At 34.8% G+C, this 22,107-nt stretch overlaps 1 protein-coding gene across 4 annotated transcripts in view; it reads left to right on the forward strand.

Annotated features, from left to right (window-relative positions):
• LOC141401959 (uncharacterized) overlaps positions 1–22,107 on the forward strand; it is a 42,996-nt gene that overhangs the window by 5,265 nt on the left and 15,624 nt on the right. For 2 of the 4 annotated variants that reach the window (XM_073982538.1, XM_073982537.1), the window contains exons 2-3: positions 5,739–6,122; positions 6,184–7,276. The exons of the other annotated variants lie outside the window; for them this stretch is intronic. In XM_073982538.1, the coding sequence (XP_073838639.1) occupies positions 6,012–6,122; positions 6,184–7,206 (1,134 nt within the window). In that variant the 5' untranslated portion in view covers positions 5,739–6,011 and the 3' untranslated portion in view covers positions 7,207–7,276. Of the gene's footprint in view, positions 1–5,738; positions 6,123–6,183; positions 7,277–22,107 lie in introns of those variants that run through there. 4 annotated transcript variants of the gene reach the window in all.

A 22,107-nucleotide genomic window follows, 5' to 3' on the forward strand; every position in this document is an offset into this window, starting at 1 on the left:
AATTGTAAAAATCTATAGGAATACTTCCTTCATTTTGCTTAAATCTCCCAATAAAATAGACGGATTTTGCTTTATTGACATTCATATTAAAGCTTTTCCATTAGGGAAGGTAATTGGGTTGATGAGGATGTGTCTCAAAGCTTCTGAAATGGAAATAGAGGTCAAATAACCCATTTTAATTTATATGCATTTTAAAATACGTGTAAATCGCGTAATTATCAAAATCATTTTGTCCGCATGTGATTTTCGTGTACAGCAAGACCATATCTATTAAATTGTATATATTTTTCGAAATATAATTTGGACTCTAAGATGTAGCATCGGCTGCATCTTAGCATTAAAAAACCTATAAAATATCGCTAATTTGCGCAAAGTGCATACAATTTTTGTCCGCATCCGATTTCAATGTCAACCATGAAAATCTACATCGATATATATCTATTTGAAGGCGATCAATCAAGAACCGCGGATGTAGCATCACACACTATTTTTTGGGATAAAATGAATGTAGCTTCCTTATCAGTAAAGTTTTCAAATCTCTGTTTCCGCTAAAACAAAGATGTTGTACTAGTTTTTTCATTGCAGTGAAAACGATGCGCAGAAAACGCGATAAAATACGCGATATTTTCAAAAACAATTTTAGGTGATTTTTCTACTTTGGAATTTCTCGTAACTCGCGTTTTAGTAGATAGATTTTCACGAGGAATGATTTATTGGATCCGAAACGTAAAAAACTAAAATGTGCAATGGAGTACGAAGTATTCTAGAGACAATTGCAAATATTAGACCCGAAAAATATGATTTTTAGAAAAACGTTCACACAAAATTTCCGCATTTGGATGCAGATTTCTATGAAGCTGTGCAGACTACATTCACAATATACGCATCAAATAACTCAGAATCAAAAGTATTACAATTCTATATATGATTTTTTGAAAAACCTGTTTGCGGAATGATATTAAAAGAAAATTTCAAAAAACACTGTAAATCTGGCTTCAAAATGTCAGCATCTTTTAATGGTAGAAGCAGACGAAATTTTGAAAAGTAATACATTAGTGAGATGATCCTTATTTAGTTTGCTTCTGCTTTTACTTTGACAGGAAACTCGAGAAAAGTGTGGTTTACTCACAAATCTAGATATAACAAAAAAAGACATGGTGGCTTCAACCCATTTTCACCAATTTTTTAACATAAATGTAGCCACAGCTTCCAGGCAAATTATCTTTTTAGGCTAATATTTTTTGCCACGACCATAAACATTTTATTTTATCCAAAAGTATTTAATTTGTATAATATACAATCACGAGTCGCGTTTTCTAAAAGGGTAAACCTTGGCTTCAGCTATGTTAAATTTTCAAAAATATTGGTGATATACCTCCGATTTCATGTAAAATATACACCAAATATGCTATGTCTGCGCAACTTTCATGAAATTTGATGTGACGATATTTGGTCTAGAAACTAGTTTGTCAAATTATATTGAAATCGGTTTAGATTTAGTTCCCATATATATTTTTGGACCATTTGAGGTATTTGATGCACCCAACAGGCTATATCAGTCAAATTTTGATGAGATTGGAAAATGTGGCGGAATTTCATTTAGAAATAAATTTGTCAAATTATATTGAAATCGCTCTAGCTTTGCATATAGGTCCCATACATATTTAAGTCCGATGATAGGAATTGAAAAATAAAGTAAATTTGCCAAATAATATTGATATCGTTCCACATTTCGATAGAGCTCCCATATATATATTTTCGGTCGATTACATGTATTTAATATGCCTAGCAGGTTGTGACTGTTTTACTTACTGGCCAACTGAGATGAAATGGGGAATGTGTGAAGATATTTTGTCTAAAAATTGCCAAAAATTATTTTGTAATTGGTTCAGATTTGGGTATAATTCCAATATATTTTCGACCGATTTGTGGTATTTGATAAGATTTGAAAAAGTGCCAAAGTCACTTTAGAAATAATCTCCATTAATATTTTCGATCGATTTCATGCACTAATCGGCAACAAAATGTTATATAACATACTCATCATGACAAGACATGTTTTGAATATGAATAGAGTATTTAAAGAGGCTCAGACGCAGTAGTTCATTGTGGAAGTTGATATAATTTTGTTTAAATAACAAGTTAATAGGTTTTGGATATTCGCTATGCAAGTGGATGTAAGTATATCGTCACTATAAATTCCATGAGTCGTAACTAACAAGCAAAAATCGTTATAAAATGAAAAACTGTTTTATGAAATTTTAATCTTATGAAGGTGAAACGCTTGGTTTTGTGATCCGTCATTACAACAAAATTTGCAATGTTGTCCCATTTTCCGAAATGCCTTTTCTTGAATAGGATCGTTACTTTTTAACGTACAAGATTGAAATTTTGCAAGAGCATTTATTTTACTCTTATGTATTAGATTCAATCAAAAAATATAATTTTGACTTTTTGGAGATGCGACTTCAGGCATTTATGGTGACGTTATGTAAAATTACTTTCTTTTCGACGCCAATATATCGTCACCATAAATGCCCGAAGACGTAATCGACATGAAAATCGAAATTCGTTTTTTGACGTAATCTGATACATAAAGCTAAAATACATGCTCGGGCAAATTTCAAGCTTCTACGTTCAAAAACAACGATCCTATTCAAGAAATGGCATTTCGAAAAATGGGATAATATTGCAGATTTTGTTGTAATGGAGGATCTCAAAACTAAGCACTTCAGCGGTTTTGGTTTCACTACTTATTCCCCATCGTATATGATCGATAATATTTTCATATACTCACCTTCATAAGGTTAATATTCCATAAAACAGTTTTTAATTTTATAACGTTTTTTGCTTCTCCTGTAAAGTTTTGGTTTTGTGGGTTACGTCTTCGGGCATTTATGGTGACGATATATAATATTAAATTGAGAATTATAGATAGAGATAGAATATTCCACTTAAGAATGTTTTAATTATTAACGTTCTTTTGTTATACCCTACACGACTATGTGGAAAGGGTGTTATAAGTTTGTTTTGGTAAAAATTGATGTAACACCGCGAAATAATTTTCGGAGACCCCCAAAATATGGTATACCAATATTGATATCTCGACGAGATAAAGCGATTTTGGGATGTTATGATATGATATGGAAAAAGAACTACTGACCTTTCCCCTGATGCAAATTACAATAATGTGTCTGCTCGTTACGGTCCTACTGCCTAATATAATGGGTTTGTGTAGAGAACAAAATTGTCCTCCCATGGTACAAATTGGCTCTATCATGACAGAGAGATACTCAGTTTTTGCATTATTGAAAATTGCGTGGAGCCCTAGCGTATTAATTGTCCAATTGCATTTTCAATCCATTCATTAAAAAATGTGTCGATTTGCCACATTTTTTTTACAAAATGTACTCGGTGTCGTTACCGTTAATTTTTTTTGAAATATTTATTTTGCTGGATGTAATATAAAGTAGAAAAATGTTTGTACGTTTGTTGGTTATACCCTCCACCATATTAAATTTGTCATTCCGTTTGCAACACATCGAAATATTCGTCGGAGACCCTATAAAGTATATATTATTGATCAGCATAAAATACTATGTCGATTTGACCATGTCCGTCAGTCGGTCTGTTCAAATCAAGATACAGGTTTTAAGGTTTTAGCTTCATTATCCTACCAAAATGGCTGAAATTTGGTATTTAGTTATCGTTGGGTGTATAAAACTTTCCACCTGAAATTTGTTGGTATAAGTCTACGCATTCATATAGCCCCCATAGAACGGTACCTCCTGATATTCGGTATTTTTAAGGTTTTAGCTTCATTATCCCATCAAAATGGTTGAAATTTGGTAATTAGTCTTCATTGAGGACATAAAACGTTCCAACTAAAATTTGTTGGTATAGGTCCACGCCTTTATATAGCCCCATTTCCGACTGAAATTCGTCGGTATAGGTGCACGTTTCGATATAGCCTCCTAGAACAATACCAGCTGATTTTCGTAATTCTGAAGGATGTGACGTCAATATTCTACAGAAATGACTGAAATTGGTATTTTGTCTTCTTCATAAACGACTTTATCTGTTACGTTTAATCGGGTATGTACCTTTGCTGCAACAAGTTGGTGGTCCGAGTCTATGTTTGCTCCTCGTAATGATCGTATATTCAACATGTTCGATGAATGTCTTCCATTCAGACAACGTGATAAATTTGATTTTTTGGTTTTTGGTCTAGTGCTTTTTTGTATGCTTAAGTCTGGTACTGCTAACTACCATATTTTTTCCACTGCATAGTTTATCAACCTCATTCCAGTGTCAGACGTTACACTGTGGAGACTGAATTTTCCGACGAATGGGCGAAGGCTATTCTACTTTTAAATTTTGGCATTAAAAATTTAGCTTTTATCCGAAGTGTAGCAAGTCTTTCATTATAATAATATAATTGTTCCACAAACATCCCAAATGGGACAATGGAGACTTCTCTCATATCAATGAGTGCACCCCGATTCAATTAGCTCAATGATATGGGACCTACAGTTTATCGCCGAGTCCGAACGGCTTGTCTCAAGACACCACTTGTAGAGAAGTTTTACATGACTGAAATACTCAGGAAATGTCGCCAACATTACTGAGGCATATTTTACCACCGTTGAAAATTGTTTGAAGTTGCTTGGCCGGGGAGTCGAACCCACGACCTTTAGCGTGCAAGGCGGGTGTGCATGCCATTGTACCTCTGTGGCACCCTAGTCTTTCATTCACTTGGGGAAAATGGAGACCAGATGTTTTATCCTCCGACTTACTGCAAATTCGCAACAAAACTCATGCTTTGTGCCATGGCAGCTATAATACAGTGCGTCACCTTTAGGTATTGTTGTGACGCCTTTCCCAATCCATCGCATTTCCTGCACGGCAGTAATAACGGCCGCTTACTTTGCAATGCCTAAACTGCACCTTTAAAGATTCCGAACATTCCATGAGCATATACACTCATTATGCATAATCTTTAAAAGGTTTGCGAGGATAGTCAATATTAGAAGGTTTTGATTTTTCTTTGTTTTTTCATAGGACGAACGCTGGGTGCGAGTGTTAAATGTGGCTCCCCAGGTGATAACACGGGGGAGGTCAGTGTCCACTTGAGATGAAAGAAGAATCAAGATGAGTCCTGGGCTTTGCCATGTTAAAATGGGTCAGGACCGTTGCTCGGTATCTTTCATTCCCTAAGTCATCATTGCCGTGCTATTAATTAGTAATCCTTCTGATTTTTTATATACTCACGCAACGTTTCCATTCTCATAATGAATTTCCCACACTCCAAACTTTGAGTTCGTATTTGCTACACAGTGCGAATCGATCTGGTTCGGGTCTTCTTAGTAAATATAGTTTAAATATATACTTATTTTATATTAACAAAGCCTCATATCTCAATCATTGTGCATCGAAGTGGTTTTGTAAAGCATCACGTTTTCGGTTCCGTCGGACTGAAGTCCCTTCTGTTGCAATAAATGAATCTTCTAAATTTCACGAGGAATATTTTTAATGGAATCAAAATTACGGCAAAATTACAATACTCTTGGAAATATTAACCCTGAAATCGGGATTAGGGTTAAACCAGATGTACACAGTAAGCACCTGCCCCTGTACTACTCCCCTACATGACTTAGCATTATTTAATACATTATACCGTTTCAGGTAAATTTAAAAATTATAGGAAATTCTTATAAGTAAATTTGTTTATTACTCAGGTATTTTACGATACGACAATTGGCTACAGCTTAAGCGGAAAACGGACATCTGCTGTAGTTCAAGGAAAACGCGAAAATCAGGATAATATGATTTTGGGTATACCTGCGCACACTAGGTATCAAATCGCAACATAACCGCGTGATTTGTTGGAACCCTACTTTGGAACTGCGGATAGCTAGCTATTTTAGTTGCACACTTAAAGCCAAAGACAAAGGAACCACCGGAGAGAGTCTGTCTGATTGCAAAAATCAGTTAAATATTAGCCAAAGAAAATGAGTTCCATCAAAATATGTAGATTGTGTGTAAGCGCCTGCAGTAACTACAGGCATCTCTTTGATGATTTGGAAGTCTATAGAATAACGGTCAAATATTTCGATGAAACGGTAAGTTCCACAAAAGATTACCCTGCGTTACACAAACTAATTTCTTTATTTCTATTTTTAGTTTTTAAAGGAAAACGATCTGAGCGTGGTGTGTTATGATTGTTGGTGCCAAATTGACGACTTTTATAATTTCCAACAAACTGTAACCGAGTCACAAAAGAAACTCATGGATAAACCTAAAATTATCAAGACAAGACGAACTCAAGATGGCAACAAAACAGATTCATTCCAACAAAATATCCATGTTAAAGATGAACCACAAGGCGATGAAATGATAACCGATAGTCCGGATAGTGCTTTCGATGATATGCTGATGCCAGAGCTACTTTACGGTGGTGAAAATGATGATAATGAAGTGCCATCAGAGCTAATACCTATGAACAATGCAGACTCCTCGTATAATGATGGTAACCACTACACTGACGAACCAGACGACTACAATTCTAAACAACAGTCATTTGGCAAACAATGGAATGGTGAAAAAGCCAACAAAGGCCAATTCCAAAATGCTAAATCGAAAACTTGTCCAGGACCCGGGCCACTAAAATGCCGTTTATGTCCCAAGATCATGGGCAGTTTTACCTCTTATAAGAATCACTTTTGTCAAAAGCATAACGGAAAAGAATTCTTTGTCTACTGCTGCGGACAGAAATATCAGGTGCCCCAACAATACGAGAGTCATATTTCATTGACTAGCGGCAAGCCCTACCAGCCTAAGTCTTACCAGTGCAAGGCTTGTCAGAAACGTTTTGACCTTGAAATTACATTGGTACGTCATACACGCCAGTGTCCACGCTATAAGCAGGGTATAATAATCAAAAAAGGCGTTCAAAAGTTTAAATGTTCGCAGTGTAGTGAGTCGTTTGCCAGCGAAATTCACTTACGTCAACATGTTGCTAAAGTTCACTCTGATCGCAGATTTCATTGCACTCATTGTGAGAAAAGTTATACAAAAAGTGACAGTTTACGCGAACATATGGCCAAACACACAGGCAATTACCTCTATAAGTGTAACGATTGTTCCCTGGATTTCACGTATCGCTCGCAATGGCGTAAACACATGCTTAAATTCCATTCTTCTTAGATACATCGCATTTATGTAAACACAAAATGAAAATAAATAAAGGAAACAAATAAAGGAATAAACTTTTTAATATTTTTGTTTTAATTTTATTACAACAGTAATAACCAAGAGTAAAGGCCCGGGTACATAAGCTGCTTCGCCTGCTTGCCTTGCTTCGAAATTGACTCGCCCTTCTTTATTCTTTTATTTTTATTATGTCAGAAATGAAGCAGGAAAGCAAAGCAAGCAGGCGAGGAGGCTTATGTACCCAGGCCTTAAATGCACAATCTATATAACACAAGAACAAGTAAGGAAATACTACATTAGGTCCGGACCAATCATCCGAACACTATCGCGTATGTTCTGAGACACACTTCACCTCTCACGTCACGCCTCAAACATTTTATTGAGCCCATTTACTCATATTTTTTGGGAATTTCTTGGGGCTAAGATTAATTAGGGTATTTAAAAATAAGAATACACCCTACTCCGTCCATAAAATAATCAAAAAATAATCGTAAATGGGGTGAAAAAAGGCTTGAGGCGTGAAGTGTGTGACAGAACATACCCGTATTTGTGGGTATATTTCCGCAGATAAAATGCATTATCGAAACACGTGGAAGTACGCTAAACCTGAGTTTCGGACTCTAAGTCTATACCATTTTTTACTGAAATTCACAAATTATATTTTATAATCATACATTTTATTTGATTCATCAGATTTCATTTCATATTCAGATTATTCATTCCAAATTCAGAATATTTTTTCGTTTTAAATTCAGATTTTTTATTGTAAATGCAAAAAAATAGGCGATTTATAGAACAGATTTTAAATATGATGAAGCTTATTTACGTCAACGGAGCAGCCCAGTCAAAATGCGTATAAGGGGAAAATAGCAAAAATTTCCACAAAGCTGAATTTTGGTGGAGAGCTTGGGTTTACCATTAGAAGCAACGTCCTAAAACTCCCCATCGATCCCATGTGTGCAAAAAAAGTTATGCGGGGTCAAGGGCCATTTTTGGAGGCATTATTATTTTTTTTTTTTGTTTTTCTCAAAAACGGTAAGACTTAGCAAAAGCAGGCTAAAGTAAAAGTTGTACATTTAACAATTGTGTACAATAATGGTCTTTATGATTATACCCTCAGCATTTATGCTAACGAGGGTATATACACTTTCATACGAGCAAAATGTGCCTCATCGAAATAATTAGACTCCAATTATGTTTGGACGAAATCCGTTGCAGACAATTTGGAGTTGATTTAGCAATGTCCGTCCGTCTGTCTGGGTTGCGGGAGCGCACGATAACTCTCGAATGGATCAACCGATTCGGTCCAAAATATTTTGCCCAAAATTAGTTTAAGTTCGAAGATGGGCTATATCGGTCCACTACTTCCGGTACCTCCCCACAAAAGTTCAAATATGTTCGGAATATTTGTGCGCATAATAACTTTTGAAGGAAGTAACCGATTTGATCCATACTTTGCACATCGTGAAATTTCTACCAATCTTAGATGAGGTTTCACTCCTTCGGGTACCTCCCACACAAAATTTCGGATAAGTTCAGATTAGGACCTGCTCTCGAATCGCTTTGATTTTTATTGCAACAACTTGTATTCACTGCCGCCCATATGACGGTACAAGTTTCATCAGGGGCAAGTCCATACTTCCTGAGAAAATAGCCTGAAAGAAACAGAAAGCCCCTATGACACCATGTGTACTGGTTCCAACCAAGATAACTCTCGAACGGATCTGTCGATTCGGTCCAAAATTTGGACTCCGTAATATTTTGTCCGAAGATAAGCCATATTGGTCCACCTCTTCAGGTACCTCACCAACAAAAGTTCAAAAATGTTCGGAAGTATTGTGCGCACGATAACTCTTGAAGGGTGTGACCGATGTAATCCATACTTTGCACATCCTAATATATCTACCAGATATAGATCAGGTTCGAATATGGACTATATTTGTTCACTCCCTCGGGTACTTCCCACACAAAATTTCGAATAAGTTCACTTTAAGACCTTCTCTCGAATCACTTTGATTTTTGTTGAAGCAACTTGCATTCGCTGTCTCAATTACGACGGTAAAAGTTTTTTTCAGGGGCAAGTCCATATTTTTTGGAAAAACAGCCCGAAAGGTATAAAAACCCCCTGTGGCGGCAGGTGAGCACGATAACTCTCGTCATCTCGACATCACAAACATCAATATGCTTCTATCTCTGCGAGAAAATTTCGTGATGATCCGATCAAAATTCCGAACTGTAGTATGATTGCACAAAAAGTGGAAAAAAGGATGAATTAACGACTATTGCGATATATCTATTATTGTACCACCTACTCCAACCTACTTTGCATAATTTTAAAGATGGGATTTTCTACTTTCTCAGTCAGGCTTTGCTTTTAGATGGTCCCCAACCAAAGGTGTGATATCCGTCATTATTATTATTATCGCAAAAATTAAAAGTTGGGTTTTATTTGCGACTATTGTGATATCTTGTTTGTTTGATCACCTACTTTCATTGTCAGGTTTTGCTTTTGGTATACCCCATATAAAAGCTGAGATATTCGCATTGGAAAAAAACGTTGTCTTTTTATCCAAATAAGTTTTCTGCCCTAAATATTATGCGAAAATCACCAAAATCAATAGGGTTTTTCATCTGTGAGACCCCCATTAAACCTCAAAATTTAGTGACGATCCGATCAAAATTGCGACCTGTAGCGTGATTTCCAAAAAAATTGAAAAATGGGATGTATTACCGACTAGTGCGATATCTCCGTTATTTGGTCACCTACGCCGACCTAGTTTGCATCATTGTAAAGATGGGATCTGCTACTTTCATAGTCAGGCTTTGCTTTTGGAAAGTCCCCAACTAAAGCTGCGATATTCGTCATTATTATTAAAATCGCAAAAATGAAAAGTTGGGTTTTATTTGCGACTATTGTGGTATCTTCGTTGTTTGATCAGCTAAGAGAACCTGCTTAACATCATTAGAAAGGTGATATTTTTTACTTTTATTGTCAGCTTCTGCTTTTGGTATACCCCTTATAGAAGCTGAGATATTCGCTTTGGAAAAAACGTTGTCTTTTTATCCAAATAAGTTTTTTGCCCATTCCGGCCCTAAATATTATCCGACCATCACCAAAATCAATAGGCTTCTTCCTCTGTGAGACCCCCATTAACCCTTATAATTTCGTGACTATCCGATCAAAATTGCGACCTGTAGCGTGATTTCCAAAAAAATGGATAAATGGGTTGTATTACCGGCTATTGCAAAATCTCCGTTTTTTGGTCACCTACGCCGACCTAGTTTGCATCATTGTAAAGATGGGTTCTTCTACTTTCATAGTCAGGCTTTGCTTTTGGAAAGTCTCTAACCACAACTGTGATATTCGTCATTATAATTAAAATCGCAAAAATGAAAAGTCGGAGATATCGCAATAGTCGGTAATACATCTCATTTATCCGTTTTTTTGGAAATCACGCTACTGATCGCAAATGAGCAATTAGGGGTCGGAATGAGGAAAAAATTTATTTGGAGAAAAAGTCAACATTTTATTCCAAAGCAAATATCTCAGCGTCTATATGGGGTATATAAAAAGCACAATGTGGCAAGGAAATTAGAAAATATCGCCTTTACAACGATGTAACGTAGATTGTCATAGGTGGTCAAACAACGAAGATATCGCTAATAGAACCCAACTTTTCATTTTTGCGATTTTAATAATAATGACGAATATCACACCTTTGGTTGGGGACCATCTAAAAGCAAAGCCTGACTAAGAAAGTAGAAAATCCCATCTTTAAAATTATGCAAAGTAGGTTGGCGTTGGTGGTCAAATAATAGAGATATCGCAATAGTCGGTAATACATCCCCTTTTTGCACTTTTTCTGCAATCACACTACAGGTCGGAATTTTGATCGGATCATCACGAAATTTTCTCACAGAGATAGAAGCATATTGATGTTTGTGATGTCGATAGTAGTCAAATATAAAATTAAATATTAATTATTTTGTTTCAGTTCGCCTTAAGTCATTTGGTATAAAAGCCAGATAGGTGAAAACTTTCGTATCTCCCTAAAAGAAATGTTTTCGAGTGAAAAGATAATGCACAGAGGTAGTGGTGTGGGGTATCACATAGTCGGCCCCGTACCGACTATAGCCTTTTCTCACTTGTTAAATCTGGCCTTTCGGGTCGAATAACCGGCGAACTGGATCCGCCGCCCATGAAAATTATATTTTTCCGTAATCAGCGCAACAAACCCTACCTTCGGACAAATATTAAAAAAAATCGGAGAGTTTTCGTTGGGGTCGTTCCCGATTACACATGTGGGTTATATGGGCTATTTTTTGCATAAAATGAATCTAACATGGAATAACTCTACTAAAGTCGCTCCGATTTTGTTGGATTTTTTTTATAGATATAACGTATTAAAAAAAGTGGGAGTTAAGTGGGCTTGGTCAATCTTTCTTTCCGTAAAAACCTAAGACGGACTATGAAACATTTAAAAAAATCTATGTATATCGAAATCGGTCCAGCCGTTCTCAACTGATGCAATTACCAACAAACGACATTTGATTTGTATTTACATATATAGATTGTAAAGATAATTATCCACTCTTTCGAAATCATGTCATTTCCCGGTACGGCTACTTCACCTTTTCTAGCTGTCCAAAAATTGACAAATTTTGACAACTATTTTCATTAGTCTATAAGTATTAGGGATGTCAAATGGGACAGGTTTTTAAAAATCCCGGGATTCGGGATTTCGAAATTCCTTATTCCGGGGTTTCGGGATTTTTCTGGGAAATTTCGGGACTGCGGGACTTGCCGCTAAATTTATCCAATTAAAAGAGGAAAATATTACATTTCCGATGTTCCTTGTAGACGCTTTGCCTTGATTTACAGTTTTTTTGGAATCTATTAACGGCGCGAAGCGTGTTCTAGGGGTCTAACTCAGACAGCTTCTGTATGGTATTTCCAATGACCTGCATTAGTGGATGCCTTAAAGCTGTTCTACACGGTATGTTTTTTACATATTTCTGCATACCAACTGTCACTTTTTACAAATCTGAATTTTGTACACATGGTGTGAACCATACAGAAATTTCAATGCATGAAGGTGTTATGTGCATACATATGTACAGTATCGGCCAAAACTAAAGCACCCCCTCAGTAAATTTTTTTGAAATGATAATTTTTTTATGAAAACTAAATTATAAATTAATTTTTTATTTTTCTTTTTATTTATTTATATCTTTATAATTGAAAAATACAAAAATATGGAATTCAGAATTTAATAAACAAAAGTTAAAATTCAAAAAATATTTTAGGTCGCAAATATAAGCGGACAAAACTAAAGCACCCCCCAATTTGAGGTACAACAAAAACTATTGAAATCAATATTTCGTTGCATATCCTCTATTCTGGATGACACAGTCACATCTTTTAGGCATAAAGGATACTAAATTATTAATTATTGCAGGCGAAATAATCAATTTTCGGAAAATTTAGCGTAAATCCTCAAAATACTGAAAATCGGAAGGTACCGTTATATGGAGGCTATACCCAAACGTGGACCCAGGTCCACGATTTTTGGTGGATATGTTTTGTGGCCACTAAGAACCCTAAGTACTAAATTACAGCTAATTTAGTAGGAAAATGTGGCTTAAATATCCAAAATACCGAAGATCGGAAGGTACCGCTATAAGGGGGCTATACCACAACATTAGCCGATATTGTTCATATTCATCCAAAAATGATGCTACAGCATTCTCTGGTCAAATACTAAATCCCTTAAGTTTAAAAATTAGCAAAAGAAGGAATTGCAAAAGAACGGTAGACGCCGGCTTATTCAGTCGACGACCAGCAAAAAACCTTCCGCCTCCATGTTTTACAGCGTCTTTGCAATATTTAGGATTTAACGGTTGCCCATTTGGTCCAAGCCTTTTACCATCTGAATACTTTAAATTAAACATAGATTCATCGGAAAACAGTTCAAATGGGTCTTGGCGAATGCCAGTCTGGCTCCTTCATTTTTAGTCGATATGAAAGGTTTTTTTTTGCTGGTCGTCGACTGAATAAGCCGGCGTCTATCGTTCTTGTGTAATTCGTTCTTTTGCTAATTTTTAAACGTTAGCGTATTGTATTTGACTAGTGGATACTGCAGCATCATTTTTGGATGAATATGAACAATATCGGCTAATGTTTTGGTATAGCCACCTTATAGCGGTACCTTCCGATCTTCGGTATTTTGGATATTTAAGCCATATTTTCCTACTAAATTAGCTGTAATTTGGTACTTAGGGTTCATAGTGGTCATAAAACATATCCACCAAAAATCGTGGACCTGGGTCCACGTTTGGGTATAGCCTCCATATAACGGTACCTTCCGATTTTCAGTATTTTGAGGATTTAAGCTAAATTTTCCGAAAATTGATTATTTTGCCTGCAATAATTAATAATTTAGTATCCTTTATGCCTAAAAGATGTGACTGTGTCATCCAGAATAGAGGATATGCAACGAAATATTGATTTCAATAGTTTTTGTTGTACCTCAAATTGGGGGGTGCTTTAGTTTTGTCCGCTTATATTTGCGACCTAAAATATTTTTTGAATTTTAACTTTTGTTTATTAAATTCTGAATTCCTTATTTTTGTATTTTTCAATCATAAAGATATAAATAAATAAAAAGAAAAATAAAATATAAATTTATAATTTAGTTTTCATAAAAAAATTTACTGAGGGGGTGCTTTAGTTTTGGCCGATACTGTATATTTTTCGAATAGAAGGCGCTCTATTCTCGTCTGTACAACCAAAGGTAAACAGCTGTTTTGTTTGTACGCGGAATAAATAAAAAACACCACAGAAAACGAACGAAAAATAAAATTTTGCAGTGCAGAAGGAATCAAATATGGGCGAAAAACAGTGACAGTTGCTATGCATGAATATGTAAAAAACATACCGTGTAGAAACCCCATTAGATGCGAATTGCTTTGAAGTATATCTCACAGCGTTCTCCTTTTCATTCTTTTCAAAAGTACAATTTTATTAAACTATTTTTTCAGAAACTCTCTGTGACGTTTTCATTTATGAAACGTGTTCTAAATGTACAGTTAGTCAACTATATTATTGCAAACGATAAATTTTTAAAAATTTAGATGTTTAATTAGGAATTACTACAAGAAATTCTTTCAATATTGTTGGACTTTTTGTAAATATCTGTTGATTTACTTGTTAATGACAACATCAAGCCAACAAATTCAGAAATCGGTCGGAAATAACAAAAACAGCGGGCAAAAAGGATAGGTACCTGGTTTTTGTGGAGTCAACTAAATAATTGCAAAATGAATGAATGTGCAATAAAATCTGGGATTTTCCCCTCAATTTTTTCCAATAAAGGATTTTTATGAATTTTATGGTATGTGAGCATGTAGATCCATAGTTTTTGATCATAAATTAATTTTTGTGTTTGTAACATAGACAGTATAATCAGAAAAAGAGAAAGTCAGGTAAACGGTTTCGGAAAATATGCTACATTTGGTCTATTCCAATTATAATAATGGTAAATCCGAAAGAGAAATCCTTAAAGTCACCTCTCGTAAGCTGAGAAGTGTATACAACAACATATACCGCACCGAGAAAGAATCCAGGCTCAACCTGAAGGCGTTACATGGCAGGCCCAAAATAGTAACCACACGAATTGACAGGATATTGATTAAACAAATTGACGAAAGAGCCCAAAGCAGCACCAGAAAATTACTTTTTTTAATTAAAAATGATTTTGGAGTAAGAGTGTCACACGGAAGAGTCTGAAAAATGCAACATAATAACAAGCACTCATCACGACTTACTAGGTAAAAACCATTGCCCTCCCACAGCACAATATATAGAAACTATTCAGACTTGTTACAGACAACGTTTCACGCTACCTTTAGTATCTTCATGACGTTATATTTTCTGATGAGACTAAAATGATGCTGTACTATCACGATGGGTCTCAAAAAGTGTTGCGAAAACCCCTAACAGCCATTGAAAACCAGAATTTAATACATACCGTAAAGTTTGGAAAACTGTCATTTATGGTATGGGGTTGTATACCAAGCAGTGACGTTGGTAGCATCCAGATTTTGGAGGAAATAATGACAGAGGAAGTTTATTTAGATGTTTCAAAACTTGATTTAACCAAAAGCGTCAAGAAATTTTGGCCTGTTGGCCCTGAAAATTCAAAAAAAAAATTGCAATATAAGTACTACCAAGACAACGCCCCTAAGCATAAATCTAATTTATGTAGGACTTGGTTCTTATACAACTGTACCAAAGTCATTTACACCCCGTTCCAATGTCTACATATTAACCCCATCGACAATTCATGGGTACACTTGAAGGAAAAAGTCGGGAATAGGCCGGCCACTAACCTGGGGGACTAAATAAAATGCAATAAAGAAGAATGGCAAAAAATACTTTGGAATATGACATTCCGAAACTTATTTATTAAATTTTCAAATTTAAACTTATGTATCTCAAAAATGGCACAACCTAGGAAAAAAAACTATAAAACTAATCTTGTAGAGAATTTTCAAAGCTATAAGATTTTCTCTACACCATTTTCAATTGTAATTCAAAAAATAGCAGTTGTAATTCAGAAATTCCATTTGAAATTCAGAATTTTTATTTGTAATTCAGAATTTCCATTTGAAATTCAGATATTTTGTTTGTAATTCAGATATTCCATTTTAAATTCAGACATTTTATTTGTAATTCAAATATTCCATTTGATATTCAGAAATTACATTTGATATTCAGAATATTTCATTTGAAATTCAGAATATTTTATTTGGAATTCAGAACACTTCAATTATTTTTTCAGAAAATAATCAATTTATGAAATGTAATTTATATTTGATGTGGTTTATTTACGTCAACAGCGTTATAAAGTAATTCTGAATTTCAATTAAAATTTTCTGAATTTCAATTAAAATTTTCTGAATTTCAAACGAAATGTCCGAATTTCAAATGGAATTTCTGAATTTCAAATCGAAATTCTGAAATTCAAATTACATATGTATTCTGAATTTGAAATTGAATATCTGAATTTCAAATAGAATTTCTGAACTTCAAATGGAATATCTGAATTACAAAAAAATATCTGAATTTCAAATAGAATTTCTGAATTACAACTGCTATTTTCTGAATTACAGTTGAAAATGGTGTAGCCCCATTTCGATAAAAATTGCCGTTTTTAAGCAAAAACCCGAAAACCTAAAAACCCTACAAATGTGAACAGTGAACATTTATTTAAAAATCCCTCCGGCGATTTTTTGTTTTTTTTTTTTAATTTGTCTCATCTATGAAGTTCATAGTATGAACATTAGGGTTTTGGCATTTTTTCTCAAAAATGATTTCCTGTAGTGAGAATGAATGAACTTTTGCCTAATAATTCCTAAAATAACATTCATTCCATTTTATTATAAAAAAAGGTTCGGCAAAAACTACTTTGAAAAAACAAAATTTTAAAAAAGTACTATGAAATGAAAACAAGTAAAAAAGCGTTAAGTTCGGCCGGGCCGAACTTTTCATACCCTCCACCATAAAATATTCGGAACTAAAATAGAATAATTAGTTTTCATTCCTGTCCCCAACTTTAAGTGGGTACGTTAAAATGTCAGATAATGTACAAAAAATGCTTCATTCGGGAGGCCCTTTTTTATGGTGCCTATATCTAACTATGTATGTTGACAATGTTTGGTGGGCTAGAAATTGGCAGGTATCGTTATATAGGGGTTATAATAAAACTTGGACCTATGTTGACAGTTTTTGATGGGAGCCTTTAATGCCAAATAACTCCTAATTCGGTTAAAAATTGTAGCTTAAATCCTTAAAATGCCGAAAATCGGTACATAACGTGGGAACTACAAATGGCATTAACAGCTAGTTCGGATGTACTTAAATGAACAATTTTTGTTGGCTCTTAAATTTCAAATTACAGAAAGTTCGTCCAACAGATAAAGCGAATGTACGGAAAATCGGGAGGTTTGTTTTGGGGCTATACCAAAACATGGACCTAAGTTCGGTTAAACATTTTAAGTAAAATCCTCAAAGTACCGAAAATCGAGAGATATTGTTATATTGGGGCTATGTTGAAAATTGTTGATGCAGATGTGTGGTGACCACTACAACCTTCAAATGTCAAATTACAGTTCGTTCGGTTTAATATTGTAGCTAAAATCATCAAATTACTGAAAATCGGGAGGTACCGTTATATGGGTTCTTTATCCATATATGGACCTTTCTTGAACATTTTTGGTGGAGAGGTGTGGTGACCACTAAGAACTTCAAATTTCAAATGTTCAAATTACAGCTAATTCGGTTAAAACTTGTAGGTAAAGTTCTCAAAATACCGAAAATCTGAAGGTAATAGCCCTGTTCCTTTGCGTGCAAGAATCTTCAAGTTTTACTGCTTTTTACTCGAAAAGCGTTCCTTTACTTCAGACACCATACAATTCATATGGGAGCAGTTTACAACTTTTACTACTTTTGCCGGTTTTACCATTTTTAAAAGTAAAGGAACAGACCATATGTTATATGAGGCAATACCAAAACATGGACCTAAGTTCATAATTTTTTCGAATATAAGTTTTTTAGTCACAAGGAACCCTAAATATCAAATTATAGCTTATTCGGTGTAGAAATGTGACTTAAAACGTCAAAATACCTGAAATCGGGCGGTACCGTTGTATGGGGGCTATACCAAAACGTGGACGTATGTCCACAAGTTTTGTTATATAAGTTGATTGACACTTAGGAACCCTAAATGTCAAATTATAGCTAAATCGGTCTGAAAATGTAACTAAAAACGTCAAAATACCGTAAATCGGGGGTACCGTTATATGTGGGCTATACCAAAACGTGGACCTATGTCCACAAATTTTGTTATATAAGTTTATTGACACTTAAGAACCCTAAATGTCAAATTAGAGCTAAATCGGTCTGAAAATATAGCTAAAAACGTCAAAATACCGTAAATCGGGGGGTACCGTTATATGGGGCTATACCAAAACGTGGACCTATGTCCACAAGTTTTGTTATATAAGTTTATTGACACTTAAGAACCCTAAATGTCAAATTATAGCTGAATCGGTCTGAAAATATAACTAAAAATGTCAAAATACCGTAAATCGGGGGGTACCGTTATATGGGGGCTATACCAAAACGTGGACCTATGTCCCCAAGTTTTGTTATATAAGTTTATTGACACTTAAGAACCCTAAATGTCAAATTATAGCTAAATCGGTCTGATAATTTAAATCGGGGGGTACCGTTATATGGGGGCTATACCAAAACGTGGACCTATGTCCACAAGTTTTGTTATATAAGTTTATTGACACTTAAGAACCCCAAAATGTCAAATTAGAGCTAAATCGGTCTGAAAATATAGCTAAAAACGTCAAAATACCGTAAATAGGGGGGTACCGTTATATGGGGCTATACCAAAACGTGGACCTATGTCCACAAGTTTTGTTATATAAGTTTATTGACACTTAAGAACCCTAAATGTCAAATTATAGCTAAATCGGTCTGAAAATTTAGCTAAAAACGTCAAAATACCCTAAATCGGGGGGTACCGTTATATGGGGGCTATACCAAAACGTGGACCTATGTCCCCAAGTTTTGTTATATAAGTTTATTGACACTTAAGAACCCTAAATGTCAAATTATAGCTAAATCGGTCTGATAATTTAAATCGGGGGGTACCGTTATATGGGGGCTATACCAAAACGTGGACCTATGTCCACAAGTTTTGTTATATAAGTTTATTGACACCTAAGAACCCCAAGTGTCAAATTATAGCTAAATCGGTCTAGAAATGTGACTTAAAACGTCAAAATACCGTAAATCGGGCGGTACCGTTATATGGGGGCTATACCAAAACGTGGACCTATGTCCACAAGTTTTGTTATATAAGTTTATTGACACATAAGAACCCTAAGTGTCAAATTATAGCTAAATCGGTCTAGAAATGTGACTTAAAACGTCAAAATACCGTAAATCGGGCGGTACCGTTATAAGGGGGCTATACCAAAACGTGGACCTATGTCCACAAGTTTTGTTATATAAGTTTATTGACACATAAGAACCCTAAATGTCAAATTATAGCTAAATCGGTCTGAAAATGTAACTAAAAACGTCAAAATACCGTAAATCGGGGGGTACCCTTATATGGGGGCTACACCAAAACGTGGACCTATGTCCACAAGTTTTGTTATATAAGTTTATTGACACTTAAGAACCCTAAATGTCAAATTATAGCTAAATCGGTCTGATAATTTAAATCGGGGGGTACCGTTATATGGGGGCTATACCAAAACGTGGACCTATGTCCACAAGTTTTGTTATATAAGTTTATTGACACTTAAGAACCCTAAATGTCAAATTATAGCTAAATCGGTCTGAAAATTTAGCTAAAAACGTCAAAATACCCTAAATTGGGGGGTACCGTTATATGGGGGCTATACCAAAACGTGGGCCGATATAGCCCATCATCGAACTTGACCTGCCTGCAAACAAAAGACACACTTTCCCAAAATTTCAGCGTCCTATCTCAATTTTTGTGGATGCTAGAGTGATTACCACAGACGGACGGACGGACGGACGTGCTCAGATCGACTTAGAATTTTACCCTGATCAAGAATATATATACTTTATAGGGTCGCAGATTAAAACTGTTTGTCATAATAAAGTAGAATGGAATTTTCTTGTAAATGCCCTATGTTCCCAAGTGGAATAAATAAAGGAAAAAAAAAAAAAAATAGGGTCGCAAATGAGTATTTCAATGCGTTACAAACGGAAAAACAAACTTAATATACCCTCCATACTATGGTGGAGGGTATAAAAAAAAATCGCAAAAAAATTAATTCCTGTTGCATGAATAAAATAACTTTTATTTCACATAAATATTGGAAAACGTCTCGCACAACCACTATTAATTTGTATGATATATGAAATAATGTTATATATAATATAATATGATATATATGTAATAATACGACGATAAAATAGTGAGAAACCAACAGTTATGTCATTTCGGTTATGTCGTGTGCCCCTATACCTTGTTTTCAGTTAAGTATCTGCTTATAGTGACTTCAAAAAATGGTCAAAAGTTCTGAAAAATAAAAACTTTAGAAGGTAAATAAGATTTTATGTAATCTTATGTAGAAACTCATCACGCTATGATACAGGGATATGAGGTTGTAAAAAAGTCATAACCCTAATGAACATTGTAGTTTCAGAATCCGGACAACGCATAGACAAATGTGAGACCAAAATTATAAAGATTGGGGTTATTACATGCATATTACAGCAACAACAAAAGACGAAAACTTATTGTTGAAATTTATTTCAAAAATATATATTTTGGTTTAATGCGAAAAATTGGAGAAACATTTTTGGGAGTTATTCTACTATTTCGCTAATTTTCCATACAAAACCTGAAGTATTTTGCAAAAACTATTACAAGGAAAATAATTTGTCATCCTGAAAGTATATTTGCTTTTTGCGATAAGCAATAGAAATAAGTAGTAGAGAGTAATAATGAAATTACAACCAAAGAAAAAACACAACAATTCAAAAGCGTGTAATTCGCGAATCCGTTTAAATCAGTTGAGGTGCATGTGCTTTTCGGATACAGGGAGTCCATGTCTATCAATATGCATTGATTTTCCCATGTTTTATTCAGTGGCCAAAGTGTGCCATCAGTTGCATCTTACTATTCAAAAAACCTTCAAGTGGGCAAAAATTACGCGATGTGCATATGATTATAAGGTGCATCCGATTTCAATGGCCGCCTATTAAAAATACGTCAATATAAATTATTTTAGACAGATTCGTCAAGAACTGCGGATGTGCCACCACATTCTATTTTGGGATAAATAGGGATAATACTCCCGAATCTTTGTAATTTGTGACACACCTTTTTGGCAAATATAATAATCGCGTATAAGGGATTACATTTATGCAAAAATAATCAAAGAAAATCGCGGTTCAATTCGCGGAATTGTCAAAATGTATTTTTGCAGATTTTCTTACTTTCAAGGTATCTATATCTGGCGTTTTAGTGGATGGATTCGAATGCGGAAGGGCTTATTAGATCCGGCATGTAAGAAAACTAAAATCTACCTGTACGACAGTTGTAAATTTTAAAGTCAAAAAATAGGGTTTTTCAGAAAATTTACGCACCAACTTTTCGCCTTTGGACTCCTATTACTAGGAAGATGTACGGAGCACACTCATGAGATATACATCAAACGACGTGGAATCGCGAGTTCTATAATCCTATAGACAAGTTTCGATTATTATCTAGCTGCACCATCTAATTATAAGAAAAATTCAAAAAACACTGAAATCAAAACTTCAAAATGTTAGCATCGATTTTAGGGGGATGCAGTGTATATATCGAAAAGTCATGCACTAGAACCATGTTGCCCAAAGGGTATTCTTTAGTTCTTTTTTTTTGAGCACAGGTTTGGATTTTGCGTGGTTTGGCCAGAAATCAAGAAACAACACAAAAAAACTTGTTTACTTCAGCTTCCACGAAAATGATTTGTTATGGTCCATATTATGAGATCGTGGCTCAAACACTTCAATTAATATAAATATATTCATCTTTATATATAAAACTCAATTGTCGTTTGTTGGTAATTGAATCAGTTGAAAACCGCTGGAGCGATTTGGATAATTTTTTGTGGAAATGTTAGTCATAGTCCAGTTTAGGTTTTTATGCAAAAAAAAAAAATTGGCCACGCCCACTTTTCCGCCCACTTTTATAAATATGTTATATCTACGAAAATACTCAACAGATTTTCTTGAAATTTTCAGGGAACGTAGAGTGATGGCCCCCGGTTGAAATAGGCTACATATTTGCT

The sequence above is a fragment of the Musca autumnalis genome, unplaced genomic scaffold (assembly GCF_047663935.1).
Source record: "Musca autumnalis isolate F117 unplaced genomic scaffold, ASM4766393v1 scaffold_4, whole genome shotgun sequence".
In the NCBI taxonomy this organism is placed as follows: domain Eukaryota; kingdom Metazoa; phylum Arthropoda; class Insecta; order Diptera; family Muscidae; genus Musca; species Musca autumnalis.